Source organism: Bombina bombina, chromosome 5, assembly GCF_027579735.1.
Source record: "Bombina bombina isolate aBomBom1 chromosome 5, aBomBom1.pri, whole genome shotgun sequence".
Classification (NCBI taxonomy): Eukaryota; Metazoa; Chordata; class Amphibia; order Anura; family Bombinatoridae; genus Bombina; species Bombina bombina.
In genome coordinates, this window is record NC_069503.1 from 338,150,825 (window position 1) to 338,174,170 (window position 23,346).

At 35.6% G+C, this 23,346-nt stretch overlaps 1 protein-coding gene across 1 annotated transcript in view; it reads left to right on the forward strand.

Moving 5' to 3' along the window:
* The first annotated feature begins 18,463 nt into the window (after positions 1 to 18,463).
* Positions 18,464 to 23,346, forward strand: part of ITGB8 (integrin subunit beta 8) — a 136,437-nt gene continuing 131,554 nt past the window's right edge. The window contains exon 1 of the mRNA XM_053715722.1: positions 18,464 to 18,479. Within this exon, the coding sequence (XP_053571697.1) occupies positions 18,464 to 18,479 (16 nt within the window). The remainder of the gene's footprint in view (positions 18,480 to 23,346) is intronic.

Genomic DNA, 23,346 nt, shown 5'->3' on the forward strand with positions numbered 1-23,346 from the left:
CTTGTAATACGCACACTAACCCACAAGCATTAAGAGTTTACTTCTAGCGGTGTTTGGGAGTGAAAGCACTAAATAGTGTGCCACTTGTAATCTATTAGCCAGAATTGCTAATACGAAAATGACACACTAATTTTTTGCATCAAAATGTCTCTTAATAGTATTTTTTTTTGCATACAGTTATTGTATTTCTACTTCTTGTATATCTTTAAGCTGGTAACAAATCAAAGCCAATATATACCTGCAAACGTATATTTAAATTCGTCACAAGCTTTTATAGTTAGCACTGAGCTATATTCAACTGTCAGCACTTGATGTATCATCACAATAGTAATGTGTTCTAAAAGTATCTGCATCAAATTCATAATTGCAGGGGAATGGTTCTTAAGGGATCAAACCGTTGTTTGAATGTAGTCTCACAAAGAGTTCCCTTTACTGAAGTGTGTGAGGGTTCTCTGCAAGTGACCGAAGGTTCAAAGCAGTGCCATGTGCTGCAATGGTTTAATATAAATGATCCCTTTAGACAGGGAGGAATGACAACACAATTTACATATGTGAACTGAAACTCTTTAGTTACAATGCAATAGAGTAACTTGTACATGAATAATAAACTTATTTGAGCTGGGGGATTGTAGGTATATTGTACACGTGCATATATGGTGTTATTTATGTGTATTATACTGTCAAATAGTATATTATGTATTTAAACTAAGTTTGTTATTAAAATAAATGTGTTTTTTTAATTTCTGATGTTTTTTTTAAAAAAAAAAGACATATTGTTTTTATGCAGCTGATATGATTGCTCAAACTGTTCTGGACAAATTTACTTCTATTGAGGTTACCCAGTACAGTATGACTGTGATGTCAGAAGTAAACCTGTTCAGCACAATATGACTGTGATGTCAGAAGTAAACCTGTTCAGCACAATATGACTGTGATGTCAGAAGTAAACCTGTTCAGCACAATATGACTGTGATATCAGAAGTAAACCTGTTCAGTACAGTATGACTGTGATATCAGAAGTAAACCTGTTCAATACAGTATGACTGTGATATCAGAAGTAAACCCATACAGTACAGTATGACTGTGATATCAGAAGTAAACCTGTTCAATACAGTATGACTGTGATATCAGAAGTAAACCCATACAGTACAGTATGACTGTGATATCAGAAGTTAACCTGTTCAGCACATAATGACTGTGATATCAGAAGTAAACCTGTTCAGCACAATATGACTGTGATATCAGAAGTAAAATTGTTCAGTACAGTATGACTGTGATATCAGAAGTAAACCTGTTCAGTACAGTATGACTGTGATATCAGAAGTAAACCTGTTCAGTACAGTATGACTGTGATATCAGAAGTAAAATTGTTCAGTACAGTATGACTGTGATATCAGAAGTAAACCCATACAGTACAGTATGACTGTGATATCAGAAGTAAACCTGTTCAATACAGTATGACTGTGATATCAGAAGTAAACCCATACAGTACAGTATGACTGTGATATCAGAAGTTAACCTGTTCAGCACAATATGACTGTGATATCAGAAGTAAACCTGTTCAGCACAATATGACTGTGATATCAGAAGTAAAATTGTTCAGTACAGTATGACTGTGATATCAGAAGTAAACCTGTTCAGCACAATATGACTGTGATATCAGAAGTAAACCTGTTCAGTACAGTATGACTGTGATATCAGAAGTAAACCTGTTCAGTACAGTATGACTGTGATATCAGAAGTAAACCCATACAGTACAGTATGACTGTGATATCAGAAGTAAACCCATACAGTACAGTATGACTGTGATATCAGAAGTAAACCTGTTCAGCACAATATGACTGTGATATCAGAAGTAAAATTGTTCAGTACAGTATGACTGTGATATCAGAAGTAAACCCATACAGTACAGTGTGACTGTGATATCAGAAGTAAACCTGTTCAGTACAGTATGATTGTGATATCAGAAGTAAACCTGTTCAGTACAGTATGATTGTGATATCAGAAAAACACCCGTTAAGTACTGTATGACTGTGATATCAGAAGTAAACCTGTTCGGTACAGTATGACTGTGATATCAGAAGTGAACCTGTTCAGTACAGTATAATTGTGATATCAGAAGTAAACCTGTTCGGTACAGTATGACTGTGATATCAGAAGTAAACCCATTCATTACAGTATGACTGTGAAATCAGAAGTAAACCTGTTCAGTACAATGTGACCTTACTTATAGTTTGAGTGATTATAGTTAATGCATAAATACAATGTTAAAAAGCTGTTTGTTTTAAAAAAATGCAAAAAGTAGTCTTTAAGGACCGCTTTGAAACTTTGAAAACTAGGGGAGAGTATTGTGGAGCGAAGCAGAGAGTTCTACAAGGTTGGGTCCATTCTAGAGAAGTTCTGTAGATGGAAATGGGAGGAGGTACCAAGAGAAGAGGAGATAAATTGATCATGAGCAGAGAGAAGGAAACAGGGGTAGAGCACCTGGAGACAAGATCAGAAATGTAGGGGGGGCAGTGTTAATGAGGGCCTTTGTATTTTATTCTGGAGGCTAGAGGAAGCCAGTGAAGTAATTGCCCGAGAGGTGCAGCAGATGAGGAGTGAGGTGTAAGAAAGATCAGCCTGGCAGAGGCATTCAGGTTACAAACAAATGCAGTCTCCATTATGTAGACCCTCTAGATATATTGAGTTTTCTGTAATATCCTCAAGTCTACCTTTCTTCTGCACCTTCAGTTTTAATGACAAAATCAAACATAATATCTGATCAGGGGTTTTAAGTTCCATAAGAACACAGGTATGTATACTGTGATGCACTTTAGAGTATTTAAGATAAAAAGGCTAAATTATCTTTGCATTACACTAGGATAGCCAACCTCTCTAAACTGTTAAGCAGTTTTCTCAGTTGAGTAAAGGTTTGCTAAGAGACAACAAATGTTCACAGTTCATTACTCAGGAAACCACAAGAAGTGTTTGTTAACAAACTAGATTATAATGCCAGAATAGTGAGTGGTTGTTTCTAATGCTCTTGCCTATGTAATATTAAAGAAATTGTTTAAAAAGGAAAACATGAGATAAACCCAATCAAAGTTCATTTTAATATAAATACATATGTCACCCTGTCCTCCTTCTTGGATTATTTTTAGCAGTTTCCTTAAATAAATATTGTTTTATTATAACGAGGGAACACAACATTGTTTATAAGAATTATTCACTTTTTGTTTTTCATTGTCCATTTTGCTTTAGCAACACAAAGATATGTTAATAAAATAATAATTAAAAAAAAAAATTAAAAAGCCCAGCTCAGCACCATATCCAGCTCCCATGGCTTACACATTGTGATAACTGTAATTATTCATGTTTGAATTGTAGTGATTACTTCGATAATACACTGCCAGAGTAAGGTCATACCCAGCACCAGATTGAGGTTGCATTGAGTGTTGGAAAAAGGTCAAATTACTAAACAAATTGAATTAACACCAACTATAAAAACATTATTTCCAAGTACTTGTTTTACTTGTCTCTTTCTTTGATATGTGTAATTACTTTGTTAGATGATAGGTGCTGACATGTTTGTAAAGCAGATCTTTCCTAGAAGTGCACTGTTGTCAAACAGTGGGACGTGTCCCTTCTCATCTAATATCTGTGATTTTTACGTTGTACAAACTAGATCATATCTGATACCTCTTCTGTAATATCATACAGTATCAGCAAATAAATATTATTTGAATAGTATTTCATTTTTTTAAATAAGTGATATGTAATATGTTGGCTTAACCAGCAAATTTGACCTGACATGTATCTTTATTATCTTGAAATGACTTAAATAAAGATGTGCAGTTAGTGATTAAAGGGGCACTCAAGTCAAAATTCATTTTTCATGATTCAGATAGAGTAGCAATTTTAAACAACTTTCCAATTTACTTCCATTAACAAAATCTGAAAAGTCTTTTTACATTTACACTTTTTTGAGTCACCAGCTCCTACTGAGCAAGAATCACAAAATATACGTATATGCATTTGTGATTGGCTGAAGGCTGTCACATGATGCAGTGGAAGTTCAAATAGACATACCTTTGAAATTTGTCAGAAACAAATCTATTTACTGGTCCTTTAAGCTGTGTAATTTCAGCCTTGTTCAAATACTCTAGTATCTCGTTGTTTTAAAGAAACCTAAAAGTAAATTTTTCTTCTGTGCATTTAAGAATATTTTTTATTTAGTTTTTCACTTTTTATTTTCCTGTACTTGCTAAACAATATTGTGCTTTTTATGGATATGGAGGTGTCTCCCTGTTAGCCTTTAGAAATTTGAGAATTGTTCTCAAACTGTTCTTTGAGTGTCAGTTGACACAAAAATGAATTTTCTGTTATTTTAAAACTTAAACTTTCTTCATGCAAATATTTTTTAACATTTTAATTTGAATTACTTTTATACGAATGGACATTGCTTTTGTATTGTATATTGTACTGACTTTTATGTGTCTTTAAATTTCAATATTTCTTATGTCTTGTGCATAAGACTAATTACAGGTAGTTTGTGAATAAGGCGGCACTAATGAGGTTTCTATCACCCTTAGCAGAACCCAGGAGAACATATTATTTGAAAGATAAGCCTCATTTAAATGAGGAGTCACTAATCCCTAGGATGCAGGAAATCAACTCCACTCACCTCCACCAGATTTTTTAAAAGTGGGTTTCATACCTCACTCACTGGAAGGTGATAGTCATTAGAGATGTGAATTTGTTTTTCAGACAAATGCACATTCGTCACGAGATGAATATCAAAATGAACCCACCAACAAAAATGAAAGGAAATGGAAAAAAAACTCTAAATACAGTATTAATTTGTTTAATTTATTTATTTTTTAAGGGGTTAATACTTACCTTTTCACCAAACTTTCTGCTTAGCACCTGTAAATTAGCCTTCTCGTGCATGCTCCTCCTTATTGAAATTAAACAGTCCTCCCCACTACTATCCCTCCGTGACACAGAAGTTTCAGCCCCAATTTTTGCATCCAAGCTCACACACATATACTCTATCCTCTTTACATCGGGAAACTCACATTTGCGCCTTGTGTCCGGGACCCATCTCCTCCATTTACACAAACCTGGTACTACCTGCGGTTTGCTTCGGAGACTCCACTCACTCGCGGATGCCCAGCTCATCGTCACTCGGCGTCTTGTGTATCTCCTTCCCGTCGGTTTGTGTGTGTGATGACATCAATGGGCGTGCTTCAGTCACATGACCGGCAGTGGGGCGTAGGGGTAAACAGCTCAGTGTGAGCTCTCTCTCGATTCCTCAGGCTGTATAGACTTCAAAAAATAGAGGCACCTCCACGGCATGCATTTAAAAGTTCTTTTATTTATCTTACAAACAGCGGTTAAATTATCTTGTCAGTTACACAGCTCAGGTCGGAAGACTTGGGTTGTTCCCAGTGACCCACTGACGCGTTTCGGCTCGCAAGCCGCAATCGTAGTGTGGTCTCATAGCCTCTATCAGCCCTTTTTAAATTTACAGACTTTTGCCTATTGGTTAAAACCAAAAACTGGGAATTAACCCATGTCTTTCCCAATTATTTCTATTGTTTCAACACTTTCATATTATACACAGTATTATTCTCCAGTCACTTAACATGGTTCATGCAAAAACATGTATAATTACATACACCAAATTATTTTGCAGAAAAAACAATAATGTTATTAATATTCTTGAACCTAACTCAATTCCAGAGACTCAAAGATATACAAAGATTTACAAATGTGTACATTTTTTTAGTCTACGCATACTATTCTAGTTTTTTACTCATATTTACACTTTAGATTCTATTCTCCAGTCACTTAACATGGTTCATGCAAAAACATGTATAATTACATATACCAAATTATTTTGCAGAAAAAACAATAATGTTATTAATATTCTTGAACCTAACTCAATTCCAGAGACTCAAAGATATACAAAGATATACAAATGTGTCCATTTTTTTAGTCTACGCATACTATTCTAGTTTTTTACTCATATTTACACTTTAGATTCTATTAACAAACTGATATTGTTTTCTATCTCCTTCCATAATAAATCCGGTACCCCAATATTTATTATTCTCTTTCTGGAGCTCATCAAATCTCTACAATGTGTTGTTATTTGACCCATCCTTAGTATCCAATTGGATACACAGACCGAAGACTACTGCCAGAAATTAATTAAGTCATATTCTGAATTCAAGCCAAAAGGCATCCTAGTCTTCAGCCTGTGTATCCAAAATATCTCTCTCGTAGCCAAAATTGACTCCCTATCTCCACCTCTTGTGCTTGATTTCACATTTTCTATTATAGTCTGATGATTTGCTGCTCTTATTATGATGGTTCTTAAAATGAAGCATTAGTGGTGTGGTCAATTTTCCTAGTTTAATGTTGGATAGGTGCTCCCTAATTCTGTACCTTACCTCTCTTGTTGTGAGCCCCGTATACTGAACTTCACATTCCGTACATGTTAAGAGGTCTCTGGGAACAACCCAAGTCTTCCGACCTGAGCTGTTTAACTGACAAGATTATTTATCCGCTGTTTGTAAGATAAATAAAAGAACTTTTAAATGCATGCCGTGGAGGTGCCTCTATTTTTTGAACACTTAATACTTACCTTGGCACGCTCTCCATGCTCTCCAGAGCACATTAAGGTTAGAATTGTAGCTACAGGTAAACTTTTCACCTGTAGCTTTGAAACTAATGTAAATGTTTATTAAAATTTAAACAAAACGAATACTGAGTATTTGGGGAAAATAATTTTCTCTGAATATTTGGAATGAAAATTTAGTCTGAAATGAAAATTTCTTGACAGCACATGTCTAATGGTCATAAGAATAATGTATAATAAGTCTAAGAACAGCATAGACCTCCAAGCAAAATAACACTTATAATATTGAAGGAATCACCACCTTTTTCAAATGTTATACTTGTATATATCCATATATATCAGTAATTAAATAATTTGTGTTGAGTAAAATGAGAGAAAAACCTTCCATTCTAAATATCTGCATGAGTGAATCCATGTTTAAGAGAAAAAAAAATAGGCATTGGAGAGCTAATTTGAATATGTTTGCCCAAAATCCTCTGCTCTATTGGGAAATACTGGTATTTAAGGTTTTCTGGGAAACAATGCTTAAATGGGATATAAAATAGTATTTTGTGTATAAAATATAATCTCATTAGACACTTCATTTAAACAATGAGTTTTTAATGTCATTTATAGCTGTTAAAGGGACAAGGCAAATCTCTGTAAGAGCATACCCAGGTATTCTTAGGGATTTTTTTTTAATGAAAAATCATCATGCCCCAAAAATTCTAACTTTTCATGGTATGGAAATAGAATAGGATTAGGATATGTTAAATGTGGAACTATGGCATTTATGTTATAGAATGGCGACTTTTTTTCTATTTAAATACTTTTGCAAGCTAAAATCATTTTTAAAAAGGGGAGAAACTGCTTCAGTCAGGGTAGAAGTGGGGTAAATGACTCATTAGTAAAATGGTTAAAAAAAATTCAAGAAACACATTATAGGTTTCCAATTACTTGATAAAGTTAGCTATATTTATAGTTATTACCTTTTAAAAACTAAGAGATTCAAAAGGACGAAGAAATTGCAGGCCGTACTGTTAGAGAGTAGTTTAAAATCCAATATATTTATTCAAAACATTGTTAAGAATGCCAAAAAGTTTCCAAAGCACACACAAACTTGTACATACAATCTCAGCACACAGGAGCTGCCTCTGATGCGTTTCCTGCTTAGAACAAGCAGTTCATCAGGAACCTTTTAAAAAATAGCCATTCACTTAAAATGTACAATTCTGTTTGCCATACTATACTGATATGTAGCACAGGGTATCTATCCGTTTCATATAAGAGGCCACTTGGATGCTCCATGAGCACATTTTAGAAATGACATCATTAAAAACAAAATAATTTACTTCTACAATAAGGTTTTTCATCTTTAGACACAGGTACAAAAACTACATTGCATTCTGTCTTGTCTCCACTTCCCAGCCTTACTCTTTTGCCACTTAATTTATAACACAGGGTGGCTTTCTTCTATGCAACAGTTATTCTTGTCATTTGTTTAGATTAAATGTAAACTCTTTGAGGTCTGCATATACAAGAAGATATGTGTCATTTACATTGCAAAATATGGCCCCTCATTTGAAAAGAGTGGACATCCTGTTCTCTATGAACACACTTCTAATATTTAGCAGTAAATCTACCATAACCAGCATATACACACAGATCTATATATGCATCAGATAAAGAGTTTGTGCCTATTCACTGTAAATGGCTAATTCCTATCCTCACTGAGTATGGTCAGATAAAAGCAACAGATGGCTGCATAGTGACCATTAAGAACTTGGATGCACACCTTTAGTTTGTTTGGGAAGGACGCTTATACAAACACTAAATTACAAAGTCTATTTATAAAGGAAATTCTGCACATTGTAACAAATATGTGTGACATAGTTTGAATTAAATAAGAAAAGCAACATTGTTTTTTGTGTCAAACACAACACAAAAACTTTGTATTCTGCACAAATATAAATTTGAGTGAAAGGGGTGTCATCATTTATACTGTTTGTTTAACGTGCTCCTTATATGTCTGCAGAACCTTCAATAGATGCAGGAATTTAATGCTGTATATAAGCAAAATGTGCATATTGTTGTGACTAAACCTTGTTATGTACCTTTTTGATGCATTATACTGTGATCTGTTCCTACTGCTTCTTGAAAATAATTGCTTAAGTCATTTGTGTTTTTAGTAATATAATACTGTAGGCTTGTTTCTTTTAGTTCTGCTAAAATGTTTCAAAGGTGAATAAAAAGCCTTTGAAAAGCTGGCATTGCGTCAGCGAAACGTACATCGGATTTTGGACTTTTATCGGACTAATACATACATTTGTATCGAAAGTCGGAACTGAGGGGCAACGGTTATATATGCTTAGAGCCATTTAGCAGCACATAAGAACGGTTATTGTATGCTCTGTTCTGTGACAGATACTGGTTATGTTCTTTGTCCAGTGTTTTTAATAAATTGTATTCTTTTACCTTGGGATCTTTGAAGCATCACTGATTGCTACTGCTGAAAGCCCTGGGGCTCTATACCTACATGCGTTCCCTCTAAGAGCTTAGATATAGCTCTCTAAAGTGTATTACTCCCTTTTTCACGTTGGGCATTGATCATAATAGTCTTCACTATCATTCCCCCTGTTCTCTCTCCCATATGATCCTCTTATACAATCAAGTATATGGGACTCTGATTTTACCTTTTATCATTCATTGGACTATTTACATATCCTTTGATGCACTGTTGTTTTATTTTAATAAATAGCCACACAGCAATAGAAATGTCCTGCCTGTCTATACCTACAGTATATAGTCATGCTCTCACATGCATATAGTCATGCTCTCACATGCAGGTCAAGAAACAAAATTCTATTAATTGAAACATAATATCATTCTATATAAACAAGCTTTAAATGAGCAATTCTTTAAGAACACGTATTGCATTATGAATACTACAAAACTATAAATACAGACAGGGTTCCATTTATGAAGCAGGAGATGCTACTTTAGAGGCCTTATGGTGAGTTTGAGTGAGCCTGCAACAGCAAAATAAAGGAATAGAAAACGTGCTGCACATCTTAACACTATCAAATGCAACATATCATAGAAACATAGAAACATAGATTATTGACGGCAGATAAGAGCCATAGGCCCAGCAAGTCTGCCCGACCTTACCTAACAGTATAAACTTATCTAGTTCGTAGGATAGCCTTATGCTTGTCCCATGCATTTTTAAAGTCCCCCACAGTGTTTGTTGCTACTACCTCTGTCTTGAGGAAGTTTATTCCATAAATCAATCACTCTTTCTGTAAAGAAGTGCTTCCTCAAATTACTCCTGAATCTACTACCCTTTAGCTTGAGCTCATGACCCCTTGTTCTTGAATTTTCCATTTTATGTAAAATACCCACAGCCTCAGTTTTACTAAACCCTTTAATGTACTTGAAAGTTGCTATCATATCACCTCTTTCCCTTCTCTCCTCTAAGCTATACATATTTAGGTCATTGAGCCTATCCTGGTAAGTTTTATTTTTTAGACCATGTACCATTTTGGTAGCCCTCCTTTGCACAGATTCAAGTTTGTTAATATCTTTCTGAAGATATGGCCTCCAGAACTGCACACAATAGTCAAGATGAGGCCTAACTAATGATCTATAAAGTGGCATAAGAACCTTACTATTTCTGCTGCAAATACCTCTACCAATACATCCAAGCATTCTGCTAGCCTTACTCGCTGCATTACTACATTGTTTACTAAGTTTTAAATCATCTGAAATAATAATTCCCAAGTCCTGTTCCTCGTCTGTAACAGTCAGTAAAGTGTCATTGAGTCTGTAATTAACATTTGGATTTTTCTTCCCTAAATGCATTATTTTACACTTTGCTGTGTTAAACTTTAGATCCCAGTCGTTTGTCCAATCCTCCAATTGTTGTATATCACTTCTCATTTTGTCTACCCCCCCTGGAACATCCACTCTGTTGCAAATTTTTGTATCATCTGCAAAGAGACATACTTTCCCCTGTAGCCCTTTGCTGATATCGCAGATAAATATGTTAAACAAAACAGGCCCCAGAACTGACCCCTGAGGAACACCACTAGTAACAGCCCCCTCTGCTGAATGAACTCCATTTACTAAGACACTTTGTTTTCTGTCCTTAAGCCAGCATTCCACCCAGTTCACAATTTTTGAATCTAGACCAAGGAGATATAGTTTGTGAATAAGTTTATTGTGTGGGACGGTGTCAAATGCTTTGCTGAAATCTAGATATGCTACATCAACTGCTCCTCCCTTGTCTAATATTTTTGTTACATAATCAAAGAAGTCAATTAGATTAGTCTGACATGATCTCCCTGAAGTAAAACCATGCTGATTTTGGTCCTCTCAATTGTTTATCTTTATGTAAGTCATAATTCGTTCTTTTAAGAGGCTTTCCATTAATTTCCCTACTACTGAAGTTAAACTAACTGGCCTGTAGTTGCCAGATTCTTCTCTACTGCCCTTTTTATGAAGAGGTATTACATTTGCTATTCTCCAATCATCTGGGACAGCTCCTGTTAATAGTGACTGATTAAACAGATCAGTTAATGGGACAGTTAGCACTGATCAGTTTAAAAATCTTTGTAATAGGAAACCATTAAAAGTTATGAGCAGGTTTTTTAGTGTTAATTACCTTTTTTGAATAAACCAATGCTCGAGCCCACCAAAAAAAGTAGGAACTTTTAATCATATCACTTGTAATAGTAATGCGTTCACATTGCCCTCTCTACTTTACTGCCACATCACAGAAATGCCCTTTCAGTAGCAAAAAGGGTGCAAGAACTTGCTCAACGCCCATTTAGGAAATACATCCTGATAGGCTTTTGGCTTAGTGGACTGAAGTACCTTTTTTTTATGGGTGGATTGGATACTAACACCATGTTGTGACAAACAGTAACAATTTTAATACAAATAATAATATAAACGTTTTAATGCTACGGAACAGGCCATTAACACGCATAGAATATATACATGTGTCTAGAAGGGCAGTTATTTTCTATCGGCTAGATTACAAGTTTTGCGGTAAGAGCTGCTCGGTGCTAACTTGCAAGTTATTGTCACCGCTCACCTCCCTACAACGCTGCTATTACAGGTTATCATAAACCCGAGGTTAGCAGGCAATAAGTGAGCGTTGAGCAAAATTGAGCTCCATACCGCACTCCAATACCAGCGCTGCTTTGAGCTGGTTTTATGTGCTCATGCACGATTTCCCCATAGACATCAATGGGGAGAGCCGGCTGAAAAAAAGCCTAACACCTGCAATAAAGGAGCTTAAAGCTCCGTAACACAGCCCCATTGATTCCTATGGGGAAGGAAAAGTTATGTTTATCCTCAACGAAGTGGCAGAAGTCCTCAGCGAAGCCTTCAGAAGTCTTGATCCAAGCCGGCAGAAGTCTTCCTCCAGACAGCATCTTCTATCTTCATCCATCCTGCATGGAGCAGCTCCTTCTTCAAGACATCCGGCGCGGAGCATCCTTTTCTTCCGACAGCTGTTCCAATCAGTCAATAGAATGTGAGCTCAATCAATTTTTTCACCTTTAATTCCGATTAGCTGATAGAATTCTATCAGCCAATCAGAATTCAAGGGACACCATCTTGGATGACGTCACTTAAAGGAACCTTCATTCGAGAAGAGACGTCGGAAGATGAGGATCCTCCACGCCGGATGGATGAAGATAGAAGATGACGTCTGGATGAAGACTTCTGCCGGCTTGGATGAAGACTTCGGCCCGCTTCGATAAAGACTTCTGCCGGCTTCGCTGAGGACTTCTGCCGCTTTGTTGAGGATGGATGTCGGGTCTTCAAAAACTGTAAGTGGATCTTCGGGGGTTAGTGTTAGGTTTTTTTTAAGGGTTTATTGGGTGGGTTTTATTTTTAGCTTAGGGTTTGGGCAGAAAAAGAGCTAAATGCCCTTTTAAGGGCAATTCCCATCCAAATGCCCTTTGCAGGGCAATGGGGAGCTTAGGTTTTTTAGGTAGGTTTTTATTTGGGGGGTTTGGTTGTATGCGTGGTGGGTTTTACTGTTGGGGGTGTTTGTATTTTTTTTTTTTTTACAGGTAAAAGAGCTGATTTCTTTGGGGCAATGCCCAGCAAAAGGCCCTTTTAAGGGCTATTGGCAGTTTAGTTTAGGCTAGAGTTTTTTTATTTTGGGGGGCTTTTTTATTTTGATAGGGCTATTAGATTAGGTGTAATTAGTTTAAATATATGATCATTTCTTTTCTATTTTGTGTAATTTAGTGTGGTTTTTTTTGTAATTTAGTTAATTGTATTTAATTATTGTAATGTATTTAATTGTAGTGTAAGGTTAGGTGTTAGTGTAAGACAGATTAGGTTTTATTTTACAGATAAATTTGTATTTATCTTAACTAGGTAGTTAGTAAATCGTTAATAACGATTTACTAACTAGTCTACCTAGTTAAAAAAATATAAACTTGCCTGTCTGTGAAGATCCAGGGTATACTTTCTATATCTGTGGGTCCTACATATTAACGCTGCTTTTTCACTCCTACGGCAAAACTCGTAATCTAGCCGTATTTCTTTAAGAAGCTGTGACCATATGATTGCCACTTCCTAACCTGTCTGTCACCTCTCAGGTGGTGGATCAAAATCACCCAAGACCAATACGCCAGGGGTGCATTACAACCCCTGCTCTTGCATGATTGATTGGGTGATAGAAGTAGGCAGGATTGTACAAGAGAGACAGCAAGCTTGAAGGGACAATCAACACCAGATTTTTTGTTGTTTTAAAAAATAGATATTCCCTTAATTACCCATTCCCCTGTTTTGCATAACCAACAAATGTATAATAATACATGTTTTACCTCTGTAATTACCTTGTATCTAAACCTCTGCAGACTGCCCACTTATTTCTGTTCTTTTGACAGACTTGGATTTTAGCCAATCAGTGCTTACTCCTTGGTAAATTCACGTGCATGAGCTCAATGTTATCTATATGAAACACATGAACTAATGCCCTCTAATGGTGAAACTGTCAAAATACATTTAGATTAGAGGCAACCTTCAAGGTCTAAGAAATTAGTATATGAACCTCCTAGCTTTCAACTAAAAATACCAAGAGAACAAAGCAAAATTGGTGATAAAAGTAAATTGGAAAGTTGTTTAAAATTGCATGCCCTATTTGAATCATGAACTTTTCATTGGATTTGACTGTCCCTTTAATATGTAGGACCCACAGATCTAGAAAGTATACCTTGGATCTTCACAGACAGGATGAGAATTAGAAAGTTGAAGAGAAGATTAAACTTTTCCTTAATTAACACTGACAGTTTCAAAAATAAATCACATGACTGGGCTCTGTGTTGTTCAAATGGGGAAAAGGTAGAGGAGCACAATGGGTTCACAGTCAAATACGTTATGCTAATGATATCACAGCAGTGTGCTGCATACATGTTAAGAAAATGTAGCCAATTCTCACATAAAGAAGCATTATATGGACCAGGAAAGTAGAGGGCATATTAAAAGCTGTAACTGTGTTTAAACTATATATGGAATACAGTATTATATAGAATTTGGTGGTGATGAAAGATCTTTTAGTGGATTTATCCCACTGTACTTTTAAACCCTTTTCTGTCAGAGCGAGCTGCATCTGATTCTTAACAGTGTGTTACAGCAGGGGTTAAATGCACTCATAGATTTATAAATATGTTAGGACTCCCATTTAGAACAATGAGGTCATGTCCTGAAATAATAGCACAAATATGCATTTTGGTGTCAGGATTTTACTATGGTGTCCCTAATGTTGGTCTGTGGATATGTTAATTCTCTGTGGTTTTATTTCTCATACTTTGACCCAGACATTTTGACCCTTTTCTTTTGTATGATTCCCACCTGCATTATTTGTTATATTCCAGTATTTTGTGACATCATGGTAGTGGCATGTAGGAAGGCAGCCAGAGGGTTACGAACCCTTGCTTCAGGCATTTGTGTGGCAAAAACTCAAGTCAGCAGTATTGTGGAAAATACTGCTCACTGTTTTCTAGAGGGAAAATGTGCTCTGTATTGTTTCAAGGAAAATACACAGACACATAATTAAGATATGCCTCATGAAGCTATCTTTAATTTGTTTTGTAGTGTAATGATTTTAATTTAAACTAAAGAAGCAAGTTAAGGATAAAACACATTTAAAACATGGGAATGTCAAAGCAAAATTTAATATGATTTTTTTCATTTTAATGTGTCTAGTGTTTTAAAGATTTAATTATAAGGAAAAAAAAACTTGTTTAAACCCCATGGTTTCCAATGAACTGTAATCAAGAGGTTTAAGGTGATCTGTAACACATTTTATTTGCATAAATGTGCAAATCAAATTGATGCCCCCATTTTAACTTTAAAACATTACTATATAAGCTCTTACACATGAAAATAAGAAATGGTCTCAACTCTTCAACATAATTTGACCTAAAATAACTAATGGCAAGAGTTATTTGATCTGATTCCTAAACTATCATCAGTGTTCACCCCAAGACCTTTTTAGTCGGTGCACCACCCGGCTAAACTTTTAGTCAATATTAAGCTAAAATTAGCTAGTATTAAAAATGATTAATTTTTATTGCACAATTTATCATTAAATGCATTAATGCTAAATTATGCAATGAAATTGTGCTTTGGATAGCAGCTGAAAATGATATATTATTAGCAAATATTACACTGCCACGCCCGGCTACTTAAAAATGCCACCCGACTGGCAATATTATTTGTAGAGAACACTGATCATGATTCTTAACCTCTATAGCAATTTTACATTTTGTAATGACATAATATAGAGAATATGGAGCTTGAGGCCCCTGTTTCCACGCAAGCCTTTAGGCTCACCGGAAACAGAAGTTATGAAGCAGCGTTCTAAAGACCGCAGCTCCATAACTTGTCCACCTGCTCTGAGGCCGCGGACAGAAATCAACCCGATCAAATACAATCGGGTTGATTGACCCCTCCTGCTAGCGGGCGATGGGCCACAAATCTGCAGGGGGCGGCATTGCACCAGCAGTTCACAAGCATATGCTGTCTGCATTTATCAATGTGGAGCGGACATGATACGCTACTTCGTATCATGTCCGCTCGCACATTGATAAATATGCCCCTATGTGTCTTAGAAATAAAAAAATAGCCTTTAACAGCACATTGAAATCAGAAGACTCATCCATTATAACTTCTAACTGGTACGACCATGCTAGGGATTGATCTTGGTTCACTCTTCTCTGTTGTCTTGTGACTTTACCCTCTGAGCCACTGGAGGGCTTTGACTCAGTTTGATTATTTCTGAGTCCTACTGCCTGCACTGCTGGTTGTGTCTCTTGCTCCACAGCATTCTGTTCCTTTGTCCAACTCCACGGCATCCTGGTCCTATGTCCAGCTGCACAGCATCCCAGTCCTATGTCTAGCTCCACATCATTCAGATCACATGTCTAGCTCCCCATCATTTAGGTCCTTTGTCCAGCTCCACAGCATCCTGGTCCTATGTCCAGCTGCACAGCATCCCAGTCCTATGTCTAGCTCCACATCATCTAGGTCCTGTGTCCAGCTCCACATCATTCGGATTATTTGTCCAGCTCCATAGCATTCTGGTCCTGTGTCCAGCTCCACAGCATCCTGGTCCTATGTCCAGCTGCACAGCATCCCAGTCGTATGTCTAGCTCCACATCATTTAGGTCCTGTGTCCAACTCCACAGCATTCTGGTCCTTTGTCCATCTCCACAGCATTCTGGTCCTTTGTCCAGCTCCACAGCATCCCGGTCCTGTGTCCAGCTCCACATCATCCCGGTCCTGTGTCCAGCTCCACATCATCCTGGTCCTGTGTCCAGCTCCATATAATCCAGGTCCTGTGTCCAGCTCCTTAGCATCCCTGTCGTCTGTCCAGCTCCACAGCATCCCGTGTGTCTAGCTTCACAGCATTCTGGTCCTGTGTCCAGCTCCACATCATTCAGTTCCTGAGTCCAGTATTTGTCTCTACAGATTCCAGTTCTTGTTACATCCCTTTGGCCCCTTTTAACTCACAAGGGAAACTTAAGCCAAACACATCTACCTCAGAGCTCCTAGTCGCACTCCTCTGAGTGTGACACATTTAAGCTTAAAAGAACAATGTACTCAAACATGCAGCTGTTACAAGTTCATTGCATTCAAATCTTTAGAAGGAACACTCTTCAAATGGGCCTGACTCTCTCTTCCACCTCTATTGGGGAGTTGATTTCTTCTGAAGCCTCTTAGTTACATATTTTTTTTATAGCCAATACCGAAATGTGTTCCATTTTTTCAGTATAGGTGGTGGTTTCAACTGGAAAATCAGTCATCTCAAATGGCAAAATAAGGCTAAATAAGTTATTTAAAAACAATAGACTGCAGCAGGTAAATGGGTCATTGGGAACACATTAAAGGGAAACCCGTTAAACAGCAAAATGTCCCTTTTAATTCTCAGGATAACCTTATGCATTGCCCATGGATTTACCACTATTTATGTAAATAAATGCGTATGTAATTCCAGGGACATTGAACCCAAAACAATTTCTTTCATGATTCATATAGAGCATGCAATTTTAAGAAACTTTCTAATTTACTCCTATTATCAATTTTTCTTTGTTCTCTTGCTATCTTTATTTGAAAAAGAAGGCATCTAAGCTAAGGAGCCAGACAATTTTTGGTTCAGTACCCTGGACAGCACTTGTTTATTTGTGCTGTGCAATCAGCAAGGACAACCCAGGTTGTTCACCAAAAATGGGCCGACATCTAAACTTACATTCTTGCTTTTCAAATAAAGATACCAAGAGAATGAATAAAATTTGATAGTAGGGGTAAATTAGAAAGTTGCTTAAAATTGCATGCTCTATCTGAATCAGAAAAAAAAAATTGGATTTAGTGTCCCTTTAATATATTTGAAGATTTCTGTCATATTGCATCACTCCCTTATCATTTAAAGGAATCCATCTTAGATACAGGTGTGAATATCTACCTCAGGGACATGCAGATTTGATCAAATCATTTCAAGCTATTTAAAAATAAATATATTGTGTATCATGGTCTTGATCTTTTTTTTTTCTTTCAATATTTTTTATTATTTCAGACCTTTTTAATGATATTTTAATTATATAGTTATAGTTGCATTTATTTTTTAAATACTCCAAAAACTATATATTACAGTTTTTCATTTTGTTTTGCAAAACTTTCCACATTTCTGAAACATTTTATTGTGTAAGTGGAAAATTATTTCAGTGCAACAGTGTTTGATTTTTCATGGAAGGTGTGACTTTCCACATTATTAAAGGTTCATGGGGACCAGTTTCCATTTGTTTTTTCCACATCAAACATACATAACAAATTGTTAAATATACTGTTATAGACCATTAAACATAAGCATTTTCTGGTCTCACAAAGCTGCTTTTAAAATATTTTGGCACACATAATAGCTTTAATAGCATTTGTTTTCAACACTGGTGATTTTGTTTAAGTTCTCTGCGGATATTTTTATTTAATATGCAATATGTACGGCTGGTACTGATTATAGACCTTACAGTTTGGTCATGCTTGTAGCAAACATATCCAAGTGTTACATGCAACTATATTCAGAAATAAAGTTTAGCTTTTCATATTGGTCAAAATAGATGTGTGTTTATTGCATTTCAGTTTTGGATAGAAACATTTTTACAATATAATTGTATTAACAAAACTGTTTCTAGTAAAAGTTATTACTGTTTTAATTGACATATGCACATACGCTGTGCATAGCCTCTGCACCAGCATTCAAACACTGTACTAGCTCAGAGATATTGTGATATGTATCCAGTTAGTGATGTCTTATTTTGCATCATAAAACCACAGATGACTCTCAGAGGTGGTAAGGTGTATGCGCAGCATGTGTTTGTATACTGCTTAAAGCAAAAGTCTATTTAAAAAAATCATTGTCAAAATTGATATACACTAATGCACTTGTCACCATTATGTCCACACGGCACTAGGAGAGAGCACTAATATTCCTTTATAAGGGGAACTCAGTTACAGTCTAATCCACAGAACCAATGGCCAAGTGTAAAAAAAGGGACACATTATTTCAAGCATTGTTTAATCATATGTTGCAAGGCTGTGGAGCCATACAGAAGAGAGCAATGTTTCAGGGATCCAGCCCCTATCTCACGCCAACAACATTCTTACAAAGTATACAATCCCTTCCCCTATAATGTCATATATAATAATAGATATAATTACAGCATAATAAAATCTAACCAGACTCAAATTTATAGTAAACTTTTAAAGGGACACTGAACACAAATGTTTTCTTCCGTGATTCAGATAGAGCATGCAATTTTAAGCAACTTTCTAATTTAATCCTATTATCAAATTTTCTTCAGTCTCTTTATTTGAAAAGCAAGAATGTAAGTTTAGATGACGGCCCATTTTTGGTGAACAACCTGGGTTGTTTTTGCTGATTGGTGGATAAATTCACCCACTAATAAATAAGTGCTGTCCAGGGTCTGAACCAAAAATTGGCTGGCTCCTTAGCTTAGATGCCTTCTTCTTTTTTAATAAAGATAGCAAGAGAACAAAGAAAAATTGATAAAAGGAGTTAAATAGAAAGTTTCTTAAAATTACATGCTCTATCTGAATCACGAAAGGAAAAAATTGGGTTTGGTGTCCCTTTAAGATATATTTATTTTTAGGAATCATCATCTATCTATCTATCTATCTATCTATCTATCTATCTATCTATCCTGTCTTTCTTTATTATATCAAATCATAGAGGATCACCGGACTTTGGAAAAATAAAAGTGGCATATATTATCTGTATTGTGAAGTCCTCTTCATCAGATAAACAAGTGTTGGCTAACGTGCACCTACAACTGAGCAGTTATTATCACTGTTCAAAGAATTCACAAAAGGAGGTGGAGTAGCCAATAGTGGACAGATCTAAGTATTAGGCAGCCAGTCTGACATTTACCCCCTAACAAGGGGCAGCACATAATAGCTATTAACAAGTACGGTGCTGTAAGTACAGGGATTCATGCTGCTTATGCTATATATCTAGAAAACAATATAATGTTTGGGTCTTTAATGGTTTTGCAGTGTCACAATAATGGGTGATGATGTTGTAGCTCTGTCAAAACCTCCCCATAACTGCCACTGGTTATATTGATATATTAGTATAAGAGTTTGATTTTCTTAATGTAAATCATCTTACCATTCAGATGAGATTACTGCTTAGAAACTTCAAAGCTGTTTCACCAGAGAAAACCATTACAGGGACATGAAACCCAAAAAGTTTATTTCATGATTTAGGTAGAACATACAATTTTAAACAACTTTCCATTTTACTTCTATTATCAAATTTGCTTCATTCTCTAGGTATCATTTGTTGAAGGAGCAGCAATACACTACTGTTTTCTAACTGAACACATGGGTGAGTCAATGAAAATCTGTGTAAATATATATATATATATATATATATATATATATATATATATATATATATATATATATATATATATATATATATATATATACCGGTATGTATGTATGTATATATATATATGTGTATATATATATATATATGCAGCCACCAATCAACAGCTCTAACCTAGGTTATTTGCTGCTCCTGATAAAACCTTTCAGCAAAGGATAACAAGAGAAGGAAGCAAATTAAATAATAAAATTAAATTGGAAAGTTGTTGCATGCTCTTTCTTAACCATGAAAGAAAAAATGTGGGTTTCATATCCCTTTAAGCTCTACGTAATTTTGCAGCTCAATGCTAATAAATGATGATAGTAATAATAAGCCCTACTGTATATGTCATATACCAAATGATGGTGTGTAAATCTGATCTCTAAGGACTCATCCAGGGCAATATTTTATAAGTTACATTTTGTGGCTTAATCCTAGTAAATTAACCTAAATATGTCCCATGAATAGAGAGATTTTATTTTCAATATGTAAATAAATTATTATCAAAACTATAATAGCTTCAACTCAGCATACAGATACTCTTATCTTATTAATGAAAAAATAATGGAAAAGAATAGCAGAAGATAGAGGGACATTTGTGTGTGTAACCTGTTAAAAACCATTGATATCAAAATAAATGGACTGGAAGTCCCTCCTAGACCATTTTAAATTCTGGAGCACATTTTAGTAGATTGATAGCAATTTATTTTGGGTATCATGCAAAAATTCCAAAACTTCAAATTTATCTTCACCAAGTGCATTTCAAAGAATGTGCCTATTTTTTTTATGATATATTGATCATAATCCTTTAGAAAACCTTATCAAATTATCTATTTCTAAATGTCCACAATACACTTTAATGGTGAATTTGTAGAAAAAAATAGATTAACTTTTCTAAAGGACCTTATTATCTTTAACAAACAAAGTGCATATCAATTTTAATGCAGTACTTCTGGCTAAACTTTGCTAACTTCTTTGATAAGCTTTAAATTTAGATTGTAGAATTAATTATTTCATTCTTAAACTACATCGTTCAAACTCGTGTGTCATGGTCATAGCAGATGCTAACGCAGCACCTAGCATGACTATAGTAACAAATATGTAATGCAAATGTAAAACATATGTTCTAAATGTAAATACATGCAGGCAAATGTATGGTAGAGATACGCCAGCAAACTATTTTTAAAGCTGTTAGAAAAGTATAAATTAAAAAATAAGATATTCTTAAAGACAGGCGAAGTCTCAGCAGATTAATACGTATTTGCTTAGAAGTACCATAAAATCTCAATTATCCGCTACATACTGTGCTGCAACTGTTATGTTTTAAACTGTTCTTTAATCACCTGTGGCTAAAAGAAACTCTGCTCATTTTGAAATCAGTCATCCTTTTACTTCCTGAGGACCCCACACTGCATTGTTGTGTGAAATTGCTATCAAGATTTACTCCAAGATTCGGGGCCAAAAGATGTTTTTATAAATGGTTAATTAGGCCTTATTTTTATATTTAGCATTAGCTAAGATTTGGTGCGATGGTCATTTTCAAAATGTGGCCTCTGTTCATGCAATTAAAATGATATCATGTAGGTTATATTTCTATATTTTTCATTCATTGACATTTAGGAGTAGATTTACCAAACATCTGATGCTGCAATCTACCAATGAAGTTTCCGGCTCGCCGGAAACTTAAAGGGACATAATACTCATACGCTAAATCACTTGAAACTGATGCAGTATAACTGTAAAAAGCTAACAGGAAAATATCACCTGAGCATCTCTATGTAAAAAAAGAAGATATTTTACCTCACAATCTCCTCAGCTCAGCAGTGTAAGTTCTGTGTAAAAAGTTATACTCAGCTGTTCCCAGCTGCAGGTAAAAATAAAAAAAAAATGAAGAAATGAACAACAGCCAATTAGCATCAGCAGTGCTGAGGTCATGAACTCTTACTGTGATCTCATGAGATTTACTCAACTCTCATGAGATTTCATAGTAAGCTTCCTTTACCTGATTGGTGAAATAATATGAGAGTTCACGAGGCTCACCCTTTCAGCTGTCCCTGGACAGACACACTAAAATGCTGCTTTGAAATGCTTTACAATGGGAGGTGGCTACTGAGGAACTTTTGAGGTAAAATATCTTTCTTTTTTACATAGAGATGATCAGGTGATATTTTCTAGTCAGGTTTTTACAGCTATGCTGCATCACTTTAAAGTGTTTAAACATTTGGGTATTATGGCCCTTTAAGTTAAGAAGCAACAGTCATAATCAACAAATGCATGATAAAAAGACAATGTAATAGCACTTAGGGGCCTATTTATTATGGTGCGAGCGTGCATGATCCGTTATTGCGGATCATGTCCGCTGCACATCGATAAATGCCGACAGCATACGCTGTCGGCATTTATCATTGCACCAGCAGTTCTGGTGAACTGCTGGTGCAATGCCGCCAATCAGCCACTAGCAGGGGGTTTCAATCAACCTGATCGTATTCGATCGGGTTGATTTCTGTCCGCCGCCTCGAAGCTTGATAAATATGCCCCCTCAGTAGTAGATTTTTTTTATTGACAAATTTCAAAGTTGTGTCTATTTCCACTCCTCCTGTATCATGTGACAGCCATCAGCCAATCACAAATGATTATGTTAATGGAAGTAAATTGGAACGTTATTTAAAATTCCTGTGATCTATCTGAATCAGGAAACTTTAATTTTGGCTTGACTGTTCCTTTTATCATGATCTTTTTGGAAATTAACTAAAGGGACATGAATCCTAATTTTTTTCTTTCATGATTAAGATAGGGCATTAGATTTTAAACAACTTTCCAATTATATTCTCTTATTAAAATTGCATTATTGTTTGTGTTGGTTTTCTTTGTTGAAGGAGGAACGATGCACTACTGTGAGCAAACTGAATCAATCAGCTCAACCAATGACTAGATGAATATATGTACAGCCACAAATTAGCAGCTGTCCCACAGTTTTGTGTTTCTGCTCATGAGCCTCCCAATGTATGCTTTTCAACAAAGGATACTAAAGGAACAATGACAATTAGATAATAGAAATCAATGGGAAATGTGTTTAATCTTGCTCTATCTGAATCATGAAAGTTTAATTTTGACTTTCTGTTGCTTTGTAATGTTTTGGCATTGATATTGAGTGAGAAGTATTTAGAGTTCAGAGCTTCCAAGTTATAAATCTTGAGCTGGTCAGTGACCGAATGAAAAATATAAAGGAAAACTGTTGATTATTGGATGTGTGCTAGTTTGCAGCTCC